We start from the raw sequence: 23,044 nt of genomic DNA, 5'->3' as shown, positions 1-23,044 counted from the left end.
CCAAAAAAAAAACAACAAACCCCAACAACAAATAACTCATTATGGATTCAGATATAACCAGAGATTGTATAAGAATGAATCTGTTCATTTACTCCTGAAAAGGATAGAATGTGAAGGACACTTCCTTACCTATGCAATAGAATAAATGATTAAATCACAGAGAACATAATCCCCAGGGATGGCTAATGGTAGGACTGGATTTTTAGTGAATCTAAGGCCCTGTCTAAGGGCAACTAAGACACCAGTTCTTCACTAAAATTGAACCAGATTTTTGGAACAAAGTTGGATTTCTTTTTCCATGAGTTGAGAAAGATTTCTGGGAGAGCACTTGTGTTCCTCCTAACAGCAGCATGGAGAAAGCCATTAAAGGAAAGGTAAGTATCAGTATGTAAAAGAAGAACAACAGCTCCACTCCTGTGACTTTTTGCATTGTGGTGCATTTGTCAGACTCTAAGAAAGCCCAGCTCTTCCATGAAAGGAAAAGCAATGAAGTTGCTGGTGGGCTGGATCCTCTGTGGCTGCCCAAGTCTAAACCTGCAGGGAACACAACCTTCAAGCTTGGTAGCCCCTCCCCCTGAGGTTTCATCATTGTCTGCCGGAGGATATGCAGAATCCCACCACACCAGGGGTGCAGCCGAGATCAGCACTCACACTAGAAAGGCAAGGGAGCCACCCTAGGGGAAACTGAAGGGGAAGAAAAAACAAAACCAACTTTAAAGAAAAGATCCTACTATAATCTTTCATAAGCCATTCTTGTCATTTATAATGCAAAAGCTTTCAAACTTTAAAGTTCCCTTCCTCCACCATGCCCACAAGAAGTTAAGTTATATTTGTAAGCACCCTTCATCCCATTAGTCTTTCTCTCCAAGCTTTCAAGTACATCCTATCTGCCTAGTTCAGATCAGAAGCTCTGTCTTTTTGTGGGGGTTCTATATACTGTCAGGCATATTCCCAGCACATAAATAGTAAACAGTGCAAACAACTGCCTAAGATCCCTTTTCCAGATGCTGATAGATTGTAATAACATTTTATAAAAAACATAAGCAAAGGGAGTGGGTTGGACTCACGTGCTGCAATTTGTATAATCCCCAGAGAGGCTCACACTGAGGGCTATGTTGATCATAATTATCCCACTGTTCTCTCTCTCATGCTGCTCATCTTATACCTTACTTATAAGCTCTTGAGGACAAGGATATCTGTTACACAGAGGACCTAGAGGCACTACCACAATCAAAGTGACATTTTTACATTGGGGGGGGGGGTTCTAAGCAGCTCACTTGCCCTTTTAAGAAAATGAATATCCTTATAAAATAAGTAATATAAAACTTGTCAGCATCTGCAGACAGCACATTTTTTGCCTGAAAGCCTCTGCATTGTCAATCAACACTCAGTATAGTTTTTAATAAAAGGTATCATTTTAATAAAAGGTATCATAAAAAGTACATTTTTTTCTAGCTTCCTTGGCCCTTTCCCATCCTCCCGCCATGACATGCAGCAACCTAATGTTTTATAAATAAAAGAAAAATCCAGAAGATCCCAGACCAGATGCATTTATATTAGTCAAAGTAAATAAGCCAAAAGCAAAATGGAGATATTTATACATTTTCCACCAGTCTTGGTTTTAAGCATCTTTAAGGGGAACATTTTAATTAGTTAATATGGTTATTGTCATAGAATTAGAGCTGAGAAAAATTACAGTGATCCAATCTTTTATTTTTATTTGTATGCACTTGAGTTGGAAGATGAATGGCTTTTGTAAAGGGATTATGCAAGTGTTAATCCTTCTTAGCTATGATAAAGTTCCTTGCTTTCTAGTGAGATGGCTTAACCCTTTTATAACCCCAGAAGTACACTGTTATAATAGCTGGACTCAGAGGTGCCAAGTATGTGGGAGCCTGAGGGTCCTGGCTCCCCTTTGTCAAATGGCAGCCACCTAAAATGTGTTTAACTTTCCACATGTCCATCATCTGAGCCCCCACAACACCAGGCAAAAATAAAAGTTGGTGCCTATGGCTGGAGCACCAAGCTAGGTACATGAGCTGCTCCCCTACACACTTAAGGGAGGGAAAAATTATCCTAGATCTTTTCCCCTGCAGAAGATACATTACCACAGGGTAATGGCAAAACCAATCATTTCAGATGTAACATATGCAGTAAGAAAGTAACGTGATAGTTCATTACAAATGACAGTCCAAACTTATCCTTACGTTTTTCACATATATATATACAATTCTTGAGGTCTCAAAAAAAGTAAATGAGCACCTAGAGTACCATATTTAATGACAACTACTAGAATTGCACTAACATGCCCATGATAACTTACTAACATTTGTCTAGAATTAGTCATCACTGGCTTGTAAAATTTTTACTCACCCAGCAGAGACTCCAGAAAGGTAACCCTGTTTGTGCTCTGGTGTGTTGATTTGCTGCCTATGGGTCTTTTATAGAAGATTTAAGTTACTGCGAATACCCTAGAATTCTCCATATTCATTGCCGGGAGTACATCAGTAGAAGTGTTGTAGGAACTGATGCAATGAACAGAAGTTCTCTGTTGGGCCTGGCAGATGGTGATTCCAGCTGCTTGCTGCAAGCCTGCAGCCTGATCTCCATAGCAATGCCACTCCTCCCTCCCAGACCCAAGGCTGTTTTCAGAATGGGAGAGGGGACAGGGAGCAGAGGGAGCTTGTTTTGGAGGTTCCCCAGCCAGCACTAGAGGTTGGGGTAGGTGGATTGGAGCCCCCCTGCCCTCAGGGAGGCTCCAGTCCACCCACTGACCCATCCATCCTCTAGCACTGGCTAAAACCCCCCCACACCAAAATGCCTCTGCTCCCTTTCTCCCCTCTCATTCTGAAAAGCAGCAACATGCTGAAAGCTCCGCGGGCACAAGTTACAGATTTTTGCAGGGTTGAGCCCTTTTAAAGTCATCAGCAGCCATGCACTTCTGTTTGGTCACAGCTATAGAATGCTTTCTGTGCCCAGATCAGGCAAAAATTGTCACTTTTGTCTGTGCCCGTAATATCACACTACTACATAGGAAACAGGGCCTAGTAAAGGGAAGAATGGAGACAAGCCAGAAACCTAGTTAAGATATAGAAGTAGTATATTTTTTAGCTTCCTAATGGATTGCATCTCCTTACCCAGTGTAGGTAATAATTAGTCTTTATGGGAAGGTCTTGGTTCTGTTGAGATAGCAGAGTATAGCTGATGAAATCAAACCTCAAATCACAACGGATTCTTAGATTGTAATCCAAGGTGAAACTTGCATGAACTTTTAGATTTAGTAGAAAACCATTTAGTTCTTCTTTGCCTAAATTAACCTCTATGTACATTCAGTAGAAAGAACTAAGGACGCCAGTGAAAATTTTCTCATGTGAATAAGATCATGATGATAGTTTTTTTCTTTTAAACACACTAAGTCAAGAACGAGGAATTGAAATGATTTGTATTTATGGTGGGGCTGCCTGGAGAACAAGATGTAAAGTTTACTATAGGTAGATGACACGTGCACCCATGCCTACAAAACAAAAATAATTCTACAAACAATAATGCACTTGTTTGCAACACTAGACTTATTTGTAAAGTTAATAAATAAACGCCATTTTTAAAATGCAGAGGTCATGATACAGCATAAGCATATCTTCAATATGAGGCTGGTGAAGCCTTAGAATAGGATACCCAGAGGGGTTGTGTAATTTCCATTCTTGATCCAGTTGGTTAAACAGACACTTGACTGAATTGGTTTGTCAGGGCTTTGAACAAGGTGTTTAACCAGTTGATCTCCTAAATTTCCTTCAAAACCTACTATTCTATGATCTCCAGATCATGATGCCTTCTTAGGAGTGGATTTGGTTCTCAGTTTTCTGCATTGTAAGATTGTATTTACCAAGGACTTGTTTATGATATGAAGCAGAAAGGGTCTGTAGAGTCAAATTAGGGATTGAAATCAAAAGGTCAAGCTAGTTGAGCTCACTAGTCAGATCCATAGTAAAAGGGAGATTCCCTGTTGCAAGAGAGCTGTGGTCAGTTGAGAAAAAAAGGGAACATTGGGAAGATTGGCTCTGCCAGATTAGTGCAAATGGAAGTTCCAGAGGACAGCAAATTATTTGAATTAAGATCTCCCCCTCAGGCTAAATTCAGAGTACATAAGCAAAGGAGATATTAAGATTATGCCTACATTGGTTGTTAGGGCTATCTTTAAATCTTTATCCATGGACCATCTATACTGCAACCCCTGAAGTTTGACCCCCAGTAGCACCCAGGCCCAATCCCAGAAGGTCTGCCAAATTTCTAGGTGTAAGATTGACCCAAACCCTCTACTCACTTCCTAGCCTTCTGCTTCCTGCAGCATATTTAGAATTTACTTGGACACTAGGATGGTGGGCCCATAAAGCCAGCTAAGAGCAACCCCACTGGTCTATATTTCTGACTCCTAGTCCTTCTGTCCCCCACAACCTTGATCACTCTAGTTCCCAGAGAGACAAGACTGGAAGAAGAGACAAATAGTTTACCTCATTCTGAGAAGGGCTCCCCAAGGGAACCTAGGATACATTTTAACCCTGTGTTCAAGAAATAATCCATTTAATGTAGATGACTTTGGTGCAGGTTATAAGACATGCTGTAGATGAGGAAGGGCAGCTTAGACTGGTTGAAGGTGACCTTCAAATCAACCCAGCTATTAGTATAGACATACTCAGTGGGCACATCTACATGAGATGCTTTGCTGTGACACTGCCTAATTTACTGTGCAGTAAGTGTGCATGTCTACATGTGTATTTGCTTACTGAGTAGTAAAAATTCCTAATCATGATCAAATTTGCTACCTGCAATTAGTAACTGCAGTAACACATGTGTAGATGTGGCCTGGCAGCAAATTTGTTGGTGGGTCTGTCCAGCCACTAGGGACCCGGCCTGAGGCCTGCCCCAGGGGTCCTGGCTGGGAGCCTCTTCTGTTCCAGGGCTGAGGGCAGTGCAGGCCCTGTGTCCCGCCCTGGGCAGGCCACAGTCCAGCTGTGCCTGCCTCTCTGGAGCCCAGCACTGCTGCTTGGCCCTGCACAACCTTGTGGCTCCCTGGCACTGCTGTCAGGCAGGTGGGCGCACAAGAGTTGCTGCAGGCTACTGCAGCCCCTGGCCAGTGTGGTCACCCTGGCCCCCATCCCTAGCCCTGCTGGCTCCCTGGCAGCCACCCTGCTGCAGGGCCTCACCTGGGCCTGGGAGGAGGTCCTTTGCACCTCCCACCCACAAGAGCCCCTCGCCCAGCCCCTGCCCCAAGTCCATGTCACCTGCCTGGGCACAGGCCTGCTGCTTGCCCTGGCTCCACATGGGTGTGGAGATGCAGCTACCTGGTGCGGCCCCAGGAGATTGGCTCTGCTTGGCCTGGACTCCACCAGCTGGAAGGGGAGTTGCCTGCCCTGGAGGATCACTGGGCACTGTCGCCCCTGGGCGAGCCCTCTGCCCACTGCACGTGCCACAGCATGTGTACCTGTAGGGGAACATCTTGAGGCCAAGGTGCTAGCCACCTGCCCCTGGGCTCTGCCCCCTAGGTAACCCCACCCCACAGCCCCCCACTCCAGGACACCAAACCACAGACTTTGTAAATAGTTTTCACACTGAGAAGATTTTTTTTTATTGTTGGTGTGTGGATAGGTGGTGGAGGGGCTCTGTTTGTTGGGGAAGGATGGGGGAGAGGGCTCTGTTTGTTGAAGGTGGAGGGGGCTCTGTATGTTGAAGACGGAGGGATGGGGGTGTGCTGTGTCGGGAATAAAGATTTCATCTTTGGACATGTGTCTGGCATGAGTGGTGCTGGGGGTGGGCATGGGGCAGGGGGCCTGTGGGTGGCAGGGCAGGCGGGCTACAGCAGAAAGTGCTGCAGGAGATGGTCTGCTAGAACCTTCTGCCTACTATGCAGTGAATCTAGGCTGGAGTAAATGCATGTGTAGATGCACCCCATGTGTAGCTTTATGCAAATGGAAAGGAGCAAGACAGGACATGACATCTTTTCATTTCTGAAATATAAGCAACAAGCAAATTAGGAGGCCAAAAAATACGTAAAATTATTTATTTAAAAATAATTCCAAACAAATATTTTCATGTGTGTGGGATTCACGGTGGGTATTACAGGTCCAGAGAGACAAGATTTCCACATGAAGTAGCATTATACTCAATTCAGACCTGAGCTCAATTCAGATTTGAGCATTATAAGAACCCTTCTAACAGACTCCAGGTGACATTAATTCTGTAGCGTTGATTTACAGTCAATATCCTTTAGAACTGTTGAGCTGTGAAAAATTCAAGACTGCCAGCACAATCTTCACTTCCTTGCTGTTTGATTGCTTAGAATCAAGGGAAGTCAAAGTATCAGAGTTCTAAAAGTTTTAATGAGAAAAACATGGAACTCTTACATGTATTCAGAATCACAACAGTCTGATACGCTTTTACGAAGATGAAAAGGTGCAAATCACTGAAAAGACAAGAGGACATGATCCACCAAACTCTAGCTAAAGGAAGGGATGTTTACAATAGAGCCTGAGAGTCTATTTCCTGCCTAGATACCTTTATAAAAATACTAATGTGGTTTTTTTTTTACAATAGTATCTAATTAATTGTGCATGAAAGCTAACGGGAAAAGGTAGATAAATAAGATGAGGCCAAACAAAATATACACGAGTTCAGAATATAATGTAGTGTTTCTTTCTCTTCTTCCTGCCTTTTTATTTAGTACAAGATATTTTTGTTTAGAAATGAAAAGCTATGGACAATGCTCTTGTATTTACTACAAAAGGATTCAACAAAAAAAGTGCGTCCCAGGATGATTTTGTGGTTAAAACATGGGACACCAGAGCTGGGGGACCTGGTTTCTATTCTTTTCTTGTCTCTGCCTCTAACTTCCTGTGTAACTTAAGGCAAGTCACTCAGCTTCTGTCCTACTTTCCAGTCCTTAAATGTGAAATTACTCACCAGCTACCCCTTTAAGTTTGCAACATCTAATTAATTTGTTTTGGGAAAAGGGATACCTCAGATAGGAGTGTCCATAGAAATGTATTTATCCACAGTGACATTGCCTGGCAAAGCAACAGGACCCCAATGCTTTATCTGATCAAGCTTTGGAGTATGAACTATGTGCATTACAGAACAAGAAATGAAATACTTAGCATAAGATGTTTTGTGGCAGTTGAAATCAACTGGAAAACCTATCACTGAGAGACTGATCACTAAGGTAGGGTAAAACTGAGGGGAAATAAGATACATGACTCCATATACTCCTAACTCTGTAACACATTGCCAGGTGCCATCTGTGCGATCACTGCAAAATTACCTGTATCCTTTTTATTACAACTAAAAGGGATCCATTGCTCCCCAGCTTTTTCCTCAATCTATTTCCTTACTTTTTCAGACTTACTCTGGTCAAACAGAATGTGCTGATTTTAGCAAACCTGAGAGTGAAATGTGGCAAAATGAGCTGACATGCAGAAATAAGCTTATATATAAAAAGTGTAATGCCAACATTTTGCTCTTTGTGACACACACCATTCTTACAGCACATACAGGGTGTGGAAGAAGGGAAAAATGGAGTTGAATCTCCATTATGTGTAAAAGTGCAAAACATATATTCAGCTTAGGCTATGAAAAAGTCAAAAGGACATGACCTGAAACTGCCAGACTAACACAGATAGACCATCCTGTCTTAGTCTAGTAAAAACCAAAAACTTAGCACAAAAGTAACCACAAACCAGCCTGCTGAGTCAGCCCAAAAAGGGAAGTGACTCCTGAGGTTACAAGTCAGAAGACCCTTAAAATCTGCTAACAAAGATAAATTGATGCTAACAAAAATAATTTGTAGACATGCGCATTACTAACAAAGTCATGGCAAATGCTGATTGGTATATGTCGTTGCTATACTTATGATGTCATATTTTCTATATGAACTCGCCTCACCTGTTGTATGGGGTCAGACCTCTTCACAATTCTCCAATAAGTCTGTCCAGAATGCATTCTCTAATAAACCAAGCTTCTGCTGACCTGACCTAAAGTTTGCTGCGTGTGTTTACGACAAGGGGAAAGAAACTACATCATCTTAACTCATTTAATAAACGGCATATCAGGGTTTTCCAGGGCACTTTTCTGGTTCACAGAAATACCCCTCAGTTAGTAGGTCCTGCACTGTATTCATTTTCTTCTCCCTAGATAGTTCTGCAAGAGTAAGTTCTAAAATGAGGTAAAACCAAAAAAGTGATGCTGTAGCAATACAGACTAGAATTCAGAGCAGAGGTGTCCTGTGTTGCCTTTTCTCAGAACTATGAGCTCTTTTTTCTTCAGTCTTCTGACCATATGTCAGCACAGCTGGAATGGATTTTCTCAAGTACATCTATACATTGTCATATGAACTTCTCCAAATCAGCTGTCACCAGTACCAACCACCCTGCTGAGGTTTCCATTGTAAATAGTAATTTCAAAATCTTTAACCAACACATTGCTTGGCTTTTACTGGAAAGAGTCTCGTTTAGCAGTGAGACATTTAAATATATGCAACACACAGACTTTCCATTGCCCTTTCCCCCCCTCCCCTCCACCTAAAAATGCACGTAAGCAATAGGGAAATAGAATGAAACACTTAATGATTTCAGCTCCCCAAAAGGACCAGAAAGGGAGGGGGAATTATGTAAGCAAACTTGCAGCCTCATTGCCACTGCCAGGTGCTCGGGCTCCTGAAAGAACACAAGGCATTGTGGGTCGTGGCATGGTACATCACAGACAGTAGACCTCTGAGGAGCTTTACCCCAGTGCTGACCAGCCTATATAAATAGCAATCACAACTCCAGCCTCCTCCTCAGATCCATATCCCAAAGAAAAGGGTACTGGTCAAGGGAGAGAAACCAGGAGGGTCCAGTCCAAAACTCACACTGCTTGCCCATGCTGTTGGAAAGATCTTTGCTTCCTCTACAACTGGACAACAAAAAGTGTGTGTGTGTGTGTGTGTGTGTGTGTGTGTGTGTGTGTGTGTGTGTGTGTGTGTTTTGGAAACTCTGAATAGAAGCCTCATTCTGCCCCCAAAGACCACAGTTGTTTTATTTTAAACTATCAAAGTCAAAGCTACAATTTAACGTTTTAATTTAAAAGCTTCCCCCCAAAACTATTCATTTGTGTGCTCTGCTCTACTTATTCTGTGGTAAGTTTAGCATTCTTTGACGGCATTAGTACTTTGTAGGCTTGTGTGTAGAGCACGTGTAATTGAAGTCAAGAGGAGCCATAGATTCTTTTTTAAACCAAGCCAAGGTGTCCAAAGTTGGTAACATAAAATGAAAAGCAACTTTTAAAAATCTAAGTTTTAGTATTTTTCATTTATGTTACAGCATCACCTAGAGGCCCTGACAGACTGGTGCCTACACTATCTACACAGACAGGAGAGAGAGCCATGGCCCCCAAAAGGCCGCAGCTCAAATAGACACCCAGTACTTGGATGACAATGTTAACCTGAGATATTTATAGTAAATCATGTGGGCTTTAAAAAAAAAAAATCACCAAGGCATTAACTTTATTCCCCATTTAATATTTACAGAATGAGCTTTGGATCAAGTCCCTAAAAGAGCTGTAGCTTTAACCATAAAAATAAGTAATCCCATCATTTCACAAGCATTTGCAACTCCAGAAGTATGGAAAATACTAAAATTAAATCCACGTGCATGTTTAATACAGTCTGACCTTACCTTATTGCTGATTATAGGAATTCAGTGTTTATAATAGACATTCTTTCCCATACTTTCTTTTTCAGATGTGAAGAACTTGGGTTTATGGTTTTACCAGATTTTAAGTTATATCTGAGACTGCACTGGGAGCTACTTAGACTGCCCCCTGGTGTAAAGCTGGTGAGACCAGTCCTGCAGCCTGCAGGAAATACTAAAATAAAACTGATATATCTCAGGATCCTGCCTGGGTCAAAATAATCTCAAATTATTTTGTAAATCCATTGAGATTTCTGAGATTTACAAGATCCAGCTCTACGTTAATAAAAACTTTAGGAAATTCAGAATTTATTATATAAATTCTGCACAGGATGCATGCAGTGAGCAGGAATAAACCAAAATTTGAAGAATAATTGTGGAGGGGGAAAAAGGAATTACCTTTACAGCAGCTGTTGTTCTTTGAGATGTGTTATGCACACCCACAGTCCATCACGAGTGTGTGTGCACAATGTAATTAAGCGAAATACTTTCACTATTACCACTGGGGTGAAGCATGCTGGACATGAGATGTGGCTGCCTTGCTGCCTTCTTGCTTTTAGTGATCCATCATTAAAAATGTGGGGGTGGAGAGAGTGAAAAAGTATAGTTGTGCACAAGACATCTCACAAGTTACCACAAAAGCAACAATCTCTTCTTCAGGTGACTGTGTGCATAACTTTTGTGTTCAAACTTCCAAGAAGTTGTCTGTGAAGGTGGTGGTGTTTAGGACCTTCTGGTACAGAACAGCCTTGCCAGCATCAGCATCAGGTCAAGCTTGGAGTAAGGAAGCATGTCAAGAAAAGGTAGAAGTGATGATCATGTATCTGTCTTGCAGATGTCTACAATAGTAATACTCTTCAGAAAAGCTGCTGAAGGATCCCTCACTCATATAAAAGGGGAAGAGACCCATAATAGGTGGAATTCTGTGAGCTAAAGTGAAAGATCTTATACATGCAGAATCCAGCTGGAGATTTGTTAACCTAATATTGCATGACCTTTTGATCCTTCTGCTAAAGAACAGTCATGCTTCCCCTCTGCTTCCTCATTTTGCCTATTTGGCATAGCACCCTGAAAAAAAAAAGACCAGAGAATGAAGCCTCTTCATCTTTTAGAAGTGCAGCTAAGAAAAGATTATAGGTGAGTGAACTATTTGATTTGGGCAAAAGCCTGATGCAACTTTTGGCCTGAATTTAGGTTGTGGCCTCTAAGAAAACCTTATCCTTGGTGAGTATTGTGTAAGATGGCTCTGATCTCAGGTTTTGTAATAGGTAGTTGGCATATAAGCCTTAAAACTCTTTACAGCTTAGGGGGTGGGCGTGAGAAGACAAAACTATTTTGTTGTATTGGAGGGTGGATCCCTGAAATGGCTGATAGATTAACTGAAGAAAGTGAGCCTGGAAAGTTTTTGGTGTAACAGATAATATAATATATGCTGAATGTCAGAGTGGGGTGGACAGAATTGGTTGGAAACAGCCCTGGCCGAGAATCTTTTCCATGTAGTGAGATAAGTAGTTCTTGTAGACTTCTGTTATTAGTGAGTGTAGTCTAAACATCTTCCAAGGATTCAAAGACCTCCTGAACTAATTTAACCACTAATGAGATCTACTAAGAGTGTGGTTTTAGACAAAGTGATTGACCTTGCTTCTGACAGGAGGACATATATGAGTGGAAGGAGCCAGGGTGGTTGGATGGACAAGTCTGATAAGTTGAGATACTTCAGCTAAATTCATGTTAACTGAACCACTGTGGCTCAATCCTGTTTTAGTTTTTTTAAATAACCTCATCATTAGTGGAAACACAGATAACATATAAGGGAGTTTATACCGAAAAGGAATGCATGTGTCCTGGAACTGGGTCTTGGTCCAAGCTGGAGTAATAGTGCCAGAAGTTGATGCAGAGACTGATGGAAGCAGTTGTGTGCGCAAAGTATGGAAGTGGAGAGGATAATTCTAATCAATGGCATTCATTACTCATTTGCTGGGAACCAAGAGCATTTTGAAGTCTTCCAAAGATGGGACCGTGACTCCATCTTCAGGATTACGGCTGTCAAAGGAGCTTTTTCTTTGATAATGCAACCTGAGACTATGACAGTATGGTGCACATATTAAACAGGCCAAGCTTTGTTAGACAATGGAGTATCAGAAATACAAGGAGGCCTTTTAGAAACTTTCTCACAGGCTGAAAACAAACATTGTTTTTTGTGTTGTCATAACATTTTTAGGGCAGCAAAAAGGCAAAGCAAACAAACGCTCATGATTTGTGGCTGCAACACAGGTGGTACAAATTTGTGCCACTTTGTTTTGGGAGAGGCTTGTCAGGTTTATGGAAGGCCAGCGTGGTCAGCCCAGAGCTGATCTTCTGGGACAAGGGGTAACATGTTCCCTGCTTACAACAGAGATGCTGGATGGAGATGGCTGGGGAAACCCTCGCTTTCCCTGCTTACAGACTTGCCAGCGAGATTGAACCGGAGCAAGTTGGACACTCCAGTGTGGCCCTTGGCACATCTCGAAGCGGGAAACATGTCACCAACTGTCCCTGAAGATTAATTGGTGGGACAAGTGACATATGTTTCACCCAATAAAGTTAATCAGATGTGCTGGGACGCATCCTGGCAGAGCTGATCTGCTTCATTTGACAATATCTATTTCTAGCCATAGCAAAACAGGTCTCAGTTTGTATCTGAAGTGTCCAGATACTTTAACAGCCTGGTGATTTTAAGATAGTTTGATAGCAATGAAAAAGACGGCATTAGCACTCCGTTTGTGTGGCATGTACAAATAATGCTGTTTGGGCAAATGCACCATGCCTATACATTCCTCCTACTTAAATGATGGTATTTCACTTCCCTGGCATAAGAAGAACCCCTTCTGCTAATAACTTATTCTTCTATGACAAACTCTTCTCTTCACTTTAAAAGCCTGCAATCAAAGCCAACTTGCAACATCTCTATTATTGCAAACTATGTAAACATGAAAGAATGGAGTCACACACTGGAAATGTAAAATCAAAAGCCTTTTCATCAGGGAATATTCATTTGGCATACTGGAAATCTGAAGTGCGTCTAAAATAAGAGAAAGCTGTGGTTTTACCATACAGATTTTAAAAGTCTGTTCCTCCCAGGTGGCCAACTGCAGTGAGACTTCTGTGCATGAAATAATCTGGAGAGGATTTGGTGAGCTCTCAAGAAGAGGCAGAATAAAAATTAATAGCTTTAAAGGTAACATGATCAACCCCAATGTCCCATTGTATATAGAAGACAAACACATAGGGGTGATTTCTTTTTTTTTTTTTACTGAGTTACTGCAAAATACAGTAGTTTGCAATCAATACAGAGCAATTCTATGGGAGATGCTGTTATGTGCAGGGTGATTCCTGTGCCATCTTGTGAGAAATGTAGTAAATATCATGGTTTTAATAGATAGAACACCAAACAGTTCTTGTCACAGATGAATAAGGAAAGTAAACTCCTCTATGGATTTCATTTGACACCATACTTGATTTAAAGCACTTGCCATTAAACCACAATACTGGCAGCTGCTGGTCCCATTTACTTGTGGTGGCTTCCTGTTTATTCCAAGCTTTCTTTCTTGAAAACTGTCTATTGCTATCAAATCTGCTCACAGTGTTGTAAACTGTGGACACCACCCTCTTGTTTCTGCCAAGTTGTTCTGAACTGGCCCCCCTTCAATGACTGCCATGAAGGGCTGTCTCCAGAGGGCAAATTCAGCCCCTTCAATGACAGGGGGCAGATGTTTTAAAACTGGAGGATAAAAAAATAAAGAGGAGAGAAAAGGAAGACAGGAAGGTAAGAGTGGACTATATGGAAAGGCAGAAAGTGGTTATAAGAAGGACAGTGCATCCGTAACAGAAACACATTATTGGTTAAGCAGCAAAATTCTTGATATAAGGATATTGTTACAACAGCTCAAGTTATTCATCATCACAGGTGTCACACAGAGTCCAGCAATAATTGCTTTGAAGTTTGATCATGAGATCACGTTTGTTTTGCAGCTATGATCAAAAGCACCTTTCTTATTTCTACCAATGCAAAGGCAATTTCCATGGAAAATGGAGCAGAAATGGCAGTTGTCAGTCAGCAGATGACCCGTGAAAACACTTGTTAATTTCAGCCAAGATTACTGGCAGTGCAGAAAGCGCCATTTTACAAACAGCACCTAATGACTAGATGCTTTCTCCCCTCCTCCCTGCTTTTTAAAGGAAATGAAAAAACAAATAAACCACACAGTCTTATGTGAAACATTTAAAAGATACTGTCAAGACAACATCTCTTTCATAGGTATGAGCTGACGGCCTTGACTCACTTTCTACTGGCCAGCATCCAGAAATTAGAACTTTCAACTAGTGACTCTCGTATGTTTCCCTTTTTACATTTTTAGATACAACTCACGGGGTGAGCATCAGCTCTGCATTTGCAAAATGTCTGCATGCATCACTACATGCCAGGATTGAACAACTGAACTTGAAGCCAGCTTACTCAGGCCAGGATGAGCTTGACGTCTGCTGTGAGTGTATGCACATTTTGCAAGTACAGAATAGGCTTTTGCCTTTGAAAGCTGTGGTCCTTAAAAACAACATGATGAAGCCTGACGCTTGCTTTGGTACTGATTCAATAGAAAACAACTTCACAATGCCATCTTCAGTCTTTCAGTGACTGAATTAAAAACCAGAAAAAATATGAAACAACACATTTGAATATCCAAATGAAGTTGCAAATACATTCAACAGTATACAGCATGAAGAGAACAAATGGATACCCAAGGTACTCAGCACTGGTAATACAAAAACAGAATATTTATAGGTAAATCTAAATCTTCCTGACCTTCTTATGTAACATTTAACAGAGATGCAGCAACAATGACATAGCAGCTTTCACGGTAAACTGGTTCTGAAGTTGCACATTTGTGTTTGATTGAAAAAAGGAAGGGCTTCCAAAGAGTTAGGCAGCAGCATGGTAAGTGCATTCAAAATTTTGATAATCTGTGGCACATGCATAGTCCTTGATTTGATTACAGAGGATACTTCCCCGATTTACTGTATCATACACTCCTATGAGGTCTTTACCATATTTTATAGTATGCACCCTGTGGCAAACTGCAGTAACATTACTCAGATACATTTAAAATTGTAGTTGCTATAAGGGCACGTGACTCCTAGATACTATTGATTCTTGCTTAACATGTCTGGTTATCTGAGCTCTTTGGGGTTACAGGTCCCCAAAACTAGTTGGCACCTAAAATAATTAAGAGAACTTGATAACTTAGTACAGAAACTAGCTGATATTGAACGTTTGATTTAAGATTGATCATTACACTCTCTGAAGTTCATGCGAATTACCTACTTGAACTGTGGTTGTAATTATTACAGATGTTGCAAAAAGAGGGTTGTCTGCTATAAGCTATTTGATAGCATCTTAGAAAATAGTAATATGCATTTTGAATGTGATTGTAATTATTACAGATGTTTCAAAAAGTGGTTTATTTGCTATATGCTATTTGATAGCATATTAGAAAATAGCAAAATAACACTGTCTAGCACAATAACATTGTGCTAACCCCTTGAAGAACACAGTAAACCTTCACAAATTAGTGAAAGTTTACAGAACAGGCACACTACAGTACTTCATGGAGAAGCTGCTTTATCATCAGGCATGACAGTATACCAAAGCCTTCAAAGCAGCCTTTACCATGAATCTTATTAAAAAAAAATACACGGTGGAATCATTTTAGGTACTGTTCAGATGTAAGCAAATAAAGGCATGAGTATATTACAAATAATGAAACAGCTGAAAGAATACTGTCTAAGTGATATCCTATGCTTAACACCTGATGCAGTTAAGAGCAGAAAATACATAGCAGTAATGGGGAAAATATAAGTAAAACTAAATAACAGCAGTCCCTGGGGGCAGTAGGCAAAGTCCTCACTACTTTGTAGTGGGTTTTCATGTATGCATATTAATTAGGCCTGAACAAATAAGAGTGTGTAACAAAATGAGAAGAAAAGAAAAGCTTATTTAAAGTTCAGTCTTTGACCGTTACAAGAAACCTGGACATACTCCTTAGTTGGTAAAAGCCTGCCACCAAATAGAAAGTCTGTAAATCAAATCACTGACTGGATACAAGCAGGGAATTTTAAAAAAATGCTCCAAACCATTAGTATAAAAAAAACTTAGTTCTCAGGCTGAGAATGTAGGGCAGAGCTGTCAAAAGACTGCATGCACTTCAAAGCAAAGTAATTAAAACAAACCAGAAAAACAAAACCAAGCCAACTGGGTATCAGTCCATTAAATTTTGGGTTACTGATTTTTAACTAATATATTAAAAATACAACTGCAATACCTGAACATAAACCGTCATATACCTGTTGTGAGCAAACCATGCTTTTCAACATACTACTAGTTTTTGAGTGCCAAGTGCTGAAGAAATTAGATTGAAGCCAGTGGCAAGTGACAGCAGGCGATGGTTTGCAATACACTGATGGCTCCACTTTTACTAGGCCCTTTGATTACTGAAAGCATTTCTCCCCCACATATTCCTCCTGTATTCTTAGTAACCTTCCACTTGGGAATTCAGAACCAGGTGCAGTTTCCCTTCTCATCTTTAGGGACACTCTGAAACATCTTTAAAGACTGGTCTTATTTCTTGCCAATTCCATTGGTTACTTTTGTTTTGGAATGACGATTCCTCCTTCTTGATGAATGGCTCTCACTGTTGCCTGAATGTTTTGGTGGACTATCTTCAGTACCTACAGAGAAATAAAAAATACACTTCAAATTTGCAGCTACTCTGTTCCAAAAGCCTCTTTGTTTTTCAGTTTTAAAAGCTTCCTAGACATGTAATGTTTGAATTAATTATTTCAGGATGCTAACATTTGGTTGATACTAGCACTCCATCTAGTGGCCTAATTACAAAAAACTGTTGGTTTCACAATATTTCTTTTTCTGGATCTTTATTACCTGCAGTCCCACATTTGGACTTGTGCAGGTGGGGAGGTATGTTTATTACCAATACACCCTACTATTAACCTCATTCACATTTTACTATATAAGAAAATTTGAAAATGATCAGATAATGCAGATGAAGTTAGGGATGCTGTAAAAGCTGCTAAACCAAAAATTAAAGTTTTTCCTCTGATGTGGTGGAAAATCCATCTGAATACAAGTATGTTTTTAAAATAAATCTGGTGCTTCCCTTTTAAGTAACAAACCTAGAAGAAATTAATACCTAGAAAATCTGTACATGCAACTAAGAGAAATGTGTTGCACTGTTTCCAGTGTCAGGACTGCAAGAAATTAAATGGAGAGCATTTCTTTTTAATACTCCAGTAGTATAAGCACTGACAGGCAACTTCCAGGTGCTAAACCTGTTTATAAGAAGGGCCTTTCAAAAGAACAAGTAAAAAATGAGCTGCCCAATTGACCTCCAACATAAGAAAACGGAAAGAAGACAAGCTAGATGATTTTGGTTTAGAGAGAGAAAAAGCTGTCTGTGATCATCAGCCTTGCACTGACTTGGTGAGTGGCAGTTGGAACATAAGCTCCAGGGCACATTCCTGACTGCTCACTAACAAGCAGGAATAAAAGTATATTTCACATTCAGATATTTACTTGAAACCAAATGTGGAAAAGGTCAGCAGACCCTGCCTGACCTAGTTATGAAGTGCATTAAATTCTCCAGGTGAAGCATTCAATATTAGGACAGAATGGAACAACAGGAGGAAGGGTTATTTGTTCCATTAAAAATTAAATTCTAACAAAGCTGAAAGGAATTCAGTGAAAGCAGTGGGCATGGTAGTCTATACCTGTACCCGTGGGCATGTGCAAGTGAACCAAATAATCTATAGTGCAGATTTCTCAAGTGTCATTTGGACAGACTAAGTCTCATTCCTAGTGAACAGCCCTGAGAATGAATCCACAAAGGTAACAATACCTTTTGTGAATTTAGAATGAAGCCAGGAGGCATCTGGGCTGTATGGGCTGTCTTCGCTTTCTGACAGGGTCTGTAAAAAGCAAGAAGAACAAGTCATTGGGATGCTGCTCTTTGTAACCACACACCGATACTCTCTTCTACATTAACATTTCCTTTTAGACAGATTTAAAGCATCAATAGGAATTCTGATAAAACACTGCTAACAACAGTAAAAGCCCTTCCCCGACCTGGGTAGGAAGCACAAAAAACTGACGCAAGAGGAACACGTCAGCTTCTACGTGTGATCTGTTCTGTTACAAAGCTTTGTATTGTAATATTCATCCATCTATATGACGTGGACATTCGTTTTCCAGAGCCCACTGATAAAATCACAGGCCTATTCTGAATAGCTTGGATTGCAGATTACAGTAATGTTGGGCCTGATCTAAAACAAGAATTTTGTGAAGACTTTCTATGGATTTTAATGAGCTCTGGATCACGTCTATTTCCCCTCTTTTTTAACATTTTATTTTACTTCCTTTTTACAAAGACTTAAATATACCTTGGCCTTTTGTACGGATTTAAAATAAAGAAAATGGACTCCCCCAAAGTACCTTTTCTCGGTGGCCATAGTATTCTGCATACCAAACCATGCCATATAAACACAGGAAAGTAGTAAAAGCCTGTAAGGAAGAGAAGAGATATTAACATGTTTACAAACTCAGCCTAAATTCACTGCTGGCTTAACAGCATTAAATCAATGGCCAACAGAATCGGGTCCTTTGTTTCACAAGCCATTGGTAAATCCACACTGTTTACTGAGCAAAGAACGCTTACAAATGTAAATATCCTCAGGATATCAGGGCCTCTCTCTACAATCCATTTTGGCAGGAGTAGTTCTTCCTCACCAAATTCAGTGGGACTGCTCATATGCACATATTTTATCATGTATATAAGCTTGGTAGGACCAAGGCCCCTCTTTGGTAATTCTTTTCCAACATTATACATGTTATCCTGCAAAGTTACAATACTGTAAACACATAAGCACCATATGATTGCACTTAAGAACTGTCAGGGGTGGAAAAGATTTAGGGCTAAGATGAAAGTTTCATTATGAGTTGTTCCGATTTAGCAAAGTACTTATACGATTTTAAACTGAGTGTAAAAATTACACGGTCTAGTACTTTGTGAATAAAGCCCTTGTGAATAAAGCCAGACCCCAAGAAAGGAATAAAAGTCTGACTTCCTATAACCTGTATAAAATATGTTCATAGCAGTCTAGTCCCTGATTACAAGGACATTTTTCTCACTAGTTATAATACATAGGTTTGCCATCAGACTTAACAGCTCCAAGTTAGGCAAGATCAGCAAGATGAGCACCAGCTATTATACTGTAACTTTTAGGCCAAAAGTGTTGCAAAACTGCTCCTACTTTAACCCTGCTTCATCCAGAGTCAAAGCTGATGCATGATGATGCATGGGCAGAAGCTCCCCTTCTGAAACCACTCCAAGGGAGCATTTGTTTGTCTATACCCAGAAGGGTCTCTTTTTCTCTGTCTCTTTCTCTGACATGAACCTGTTATTTCTAATATTTTTCCTTATAAAACAGAAAAAAAAATAAAACCAGTGGCAACTTCAAAAGTGTAGATGAAAGGACTGTATCCCATTATGTCACAAACAGAAAAATACATCTATTAAAAAAAACAAAACTTTAGAGAAAGCGTTGTGCTTTGAGAGATACCGGTCAAACCCAACATTCGCCAATGTAGATTTTGGTATATGATGTTATTAACACTCTCAATGCATATTTCATGAGAGAGAAATATTACTTACCACACAAAGAAACCAAAACACAACATACAATATCTGTGTTTTGGAAAAAAGATCTTGTCCAAACTTGATGCACACAATAGCTTCTAGGAAAGCAATGACCCTGGGGGAAGAGAGAAGTGGGGGAAAAGGTGAGGTAACGAATACAGAAGATTTAATATAAAAAGGTTGGGGTTCTAGATTTGCAGTGGCTCTCTGTAGCAACCTTTATTTGCAGCAGCATAAGCAAAAATTTTGAAGGCGATTTCTTGTTTCTTCTCAAGTGAAGAACACATGAGGAGTGATAGGCTGATGGCCTGCAAGCTGGACTCCTCTGCTTATTTACAGAATAGCTGAAGTATGCACAGTGGTAATAAAGGCTTCCCCACACTTTCACTAATGCACTCCCACTAATATGCTTGGAGAGATAAGTTGATGATTGCACCTGCATGTACATTCAGTTGCTCTGTGGACACCTGTTCACTAGACTGATAACATCGATTCATTTACCCTAGGCCAGTCAAGATACGAGCTGCCTAGGAAGGATTTTAATTGACAAGGCAGCCGCAACTCCTGAGCAATCCATTTACCCTATACATATTTCCATTCCCTACCTGCAGCAGCCTGAGATTTGTGGGCAAACCCTTAAGCTAAAATAACTGTAAAAACTAAATCCTTTTTTGTTATTATAAGAACTAACAACAATCCTCTTCGGTGCTGGGTTCACCAGTCAACAAACCACTCATGTCTACATTTTTCCAGCTCATTGATACAGGGAAACCTTCAGAAACCTTGCCTCCTTATTTTCCCTTAGCTGTCCTCAACTCATGGTGGCAAGAAGGGGTGCCAGGGAGGGGATGGAAGTACAGACTGGGTAAATGGCATGGCAGGAGGTACCATGTTTGAAATGGGTCATAAAATCTTCCAATCTCATTGTGCCATTGTTTTAACATCTGTTGGGAGGTGCCATTTTATATCACAAATATTCTCCACAAAGGGGTCCATTTAAAATAGGTCATAAATTTTCCAGCCTGGCAAGTTTAATCCCTTAGTAATTAAATTTTAAAATGATCCTGCAGACAGAACACAGGATTGAAAGTCAGTAAACCTGGATTATAAACCCGATTGATGCCTTAGGAAATAGCTTAACCTTCAGTCCTCAATTTTCCAATCCATAAAAATGGAGATAATACTTCCCCTACTGTTCCACCAGGGCTCTTTATGTTGTAATTCATTAACCACGAGATCTTCAAACAGAAGGCTACAAGGCTGCAATATTATTTCTGCAATGTAGTATTACCAATGGTGTTTGTAGATATAATACCTGGTGTATGCAACCTGTGCTCTCAGGGCCAGATCTTATTCTGTGTGTTGCGCACTAAGCATAATGCTATTTCACTCTGTTCAAGTCCCTGAAAATCGCTGTCATCTTAGCCTTAAGACTAAATCACAAAAAAGCATATGACAATGCCACCTGTTAGATTAATATTTTTAAGGGTTCAAGCATGGTAGAATAGGGTTGTGTTTAGGGGCCTAATAGGTGGAATAGGAGCTATTCAGATGCACAGAACTTTGGATGTGACAATCAGCCCTCTTACAGAATCAGAATTGTTTTTATCTTTGGACAGTAGCTCATTTCCTTGCCAAAACTCTGTATAGTTGGTCAGGAAGAAAAGCCTTTATTTTAATAACAATAAGCCATTTTTATTAAACCAAACAAGGAAAAAATAACTGGGCTAGGTAAAATAATGAGTACCAACTAAAGACTATGTAGAAGAGAGAAGAACAAAATGTTTTTGAAGACTTCTTTTTAGATCCTTTTCGTCCTGAATTTCACTCAATCTTCTTCTTAATTTAACTGTATTATCAGCTTTATTTCACTGCAATTTCTATATGCATTCAAATGATAATTTTTTTCCCTATGTTAAGAATTACTCTTTTCCCAACTTGATGAAAGGGGACTGGTAGTTTGTTATCTACCCCCCTCCCCCCACTATTCTAATGTAGGGGTCAACAATGTTTTTGGCCAGAGTGCCAAAAACACCCCAACCTCCACCCATGCCTTGACTTGGTGTGCCAGGGACAGACCATGGGGGAGCTGTGAGGGGCCCAATCCTTGTTGCTGGTGGCAGCTGCATGCGTACCTCAGGGTGGATACCTCCGGGTGGTTGTGCTGCCCCAGCCCCTTCCCTGTCCTGAGCCCTGAGGTATGCATGCAGTCGTTGCTGGCACAGAGCTGATGCTAGGGCTCTGGAGTGGTGCAGCTGTACCAGGCTTCAGAACTCCAGTCAGGCTCCATGGTGGCAGCAGGCGCATGCACCCCTATGGGAGGACAGTGAGGGAGGGGCCTGGGGCAGCGCAACCCCAGCCCCTCATCTGCTGTCCACCTGGAGGTGTGCATGCAGTCATTGCTGCCAGGAAACCTGGCCATGGGCTCCAGAGCTCAGTGCAGCTGTTTGCAGCCTCTTTCTTTACTGCCTGCCACAGCCAGCCCAGGCAGCTGTAGCAGGCAGCTGGCTGGCTACAAACAGCTGCAACAGGCTCTGGAGCACCGGCACTGGTTCCACGGTGCCAGTGGTAGCTACATACGCACCTCTGAGTGGATGGCGGGGGAGAGGCCAAGGCTGCACTGGCCCAGCCCTCTCCCCCACCATTTGCTCAGAGGCATGAGTGCAACCACTGCTGCCATGGAACCTGGCTAGGGCTCAGGAGCCAGGTGCAGCAGTTTGCAGCCTCCCAGCTGCAGTCAGCCCAGGCTCTGGGCAGCTGTTGCCAGCCATGGAGCCCGGGCTGCTTGCAGCAGGGCTTGCAGCCTTCCGGCTGCCTGCTGCAAACAGCCCAGGTTCTGTGGTTGGCCTGGGCCAGCTGTGGTATGCTGAGCAAAATGGCTTCACATGCCATGCTGTGACACGTGCCGGGAGACTGCTGACCCCTGTTCTTATTGGTTGCAAACGTTGCCACTTTTCATACATATAGCAGGGCCCTGCAGGCTACTGCTCACTTTTAGAGTCTCCAAGAGCAACATTTCCAATTACTCCATTACAGCAAGGTGAGCCAGGCTCTCGGGATGTCTTTTTTTTCTCAGTCTGAATCATGCAACACATACATTGGTTAGTGACTGATCCATTAGTATGAACACATTCACTTCATTTCTTGATTCATTTTTGAAAAGAAGTTTAATCCTTAACAAAAGATTAGGCAGTTTCTTTGCAAGCAAGAAAGTCAGCATACTCTATAAGAAGCAGTGGCATTGAGCTAAAAGCCACCTTTTATGTTCTTTGCCATTTGTACACATGCCAGAACCAATAAAAGAAAAGAAAACAAACCAGCACATTTTGCATAAACCAGCACTATCCCTGAAATGTGTAGCTAAAAGCTCAGCTTCTAAACCAGTGGTTCTCAACCTTTTTAGACTTATGGGACCTCCTGTTAGACTCAAGGCACCCCTTGAAAAATACAAGCTCTTAGTTCATAGATTCATAGATGTTAGGGTTGGAAGGGACCTCAATAGATCATCGAGGCCGACCCCCTGCATAGGCAGGAAAGCGTGCTGGGTCTAGATGACCCACGCTAGATGCTTATCTCACCTGCTCT

The 23,044-nt window shown here is 41.2% G+C and overlaps 1 protein-coding gene across 1 annotated transcript in view; it reads right to left on the bottom strand.

Moving 5' to 3' along the window:
- Positions 1-12,994: 12,994 nt before the first annotated feature.
- Positions 12,995-23,044, bottom strand: part of PTDSS1 (phosphatidylserine synthase 1) — a 47,302-nt gene continuing 37,252 nt past the window's right edge. The window contains exons 9-13 of the mRNA XM_025209314.1: positions 19,475-19,574; positions 18,256-18,324; positions 17,663-17,732; positions 16,095-16,478; positions 12,995-13,476 (exon numbers count right to left, since the gene is read on the bottom strand). Coding sequence (XP_025065099.1) covers positions 16,369-16,478; positions 17,663-17,732; positions 18,256-18,324; positions 19,475-19,574 — 349 coding nt within the window. The 3' untranslated portion in view covers positions 12,995-13,476; positions 16,095-16,368. The remainder of the gene's footprint in view (positions 13,477-16,094; positions 16,479-17,662; positions 17,733-18,255; positions 18,325-19,474; positions 19,575-23,044) is intronic.

Source organism: Alligator sinensis, unplaced genomic scaffold (assembly GCF_000455745.1).
Source record: "Alligator sinensis unplaced genomic scaffold, ASM45574v1 scaffold191_1, whole genome shotgun sequence".
Lineage (NCBI taxonomy): Eukaryota > Metazoa > Chordata > Crocodylia > Alligatoridae > Alligator > Alligator sinensis.
The sequence above is the reverse complement of the archived record's forward strand: the minus strand, read 5'-3'. Positions and strand labels throughout refer to the sequence as shown.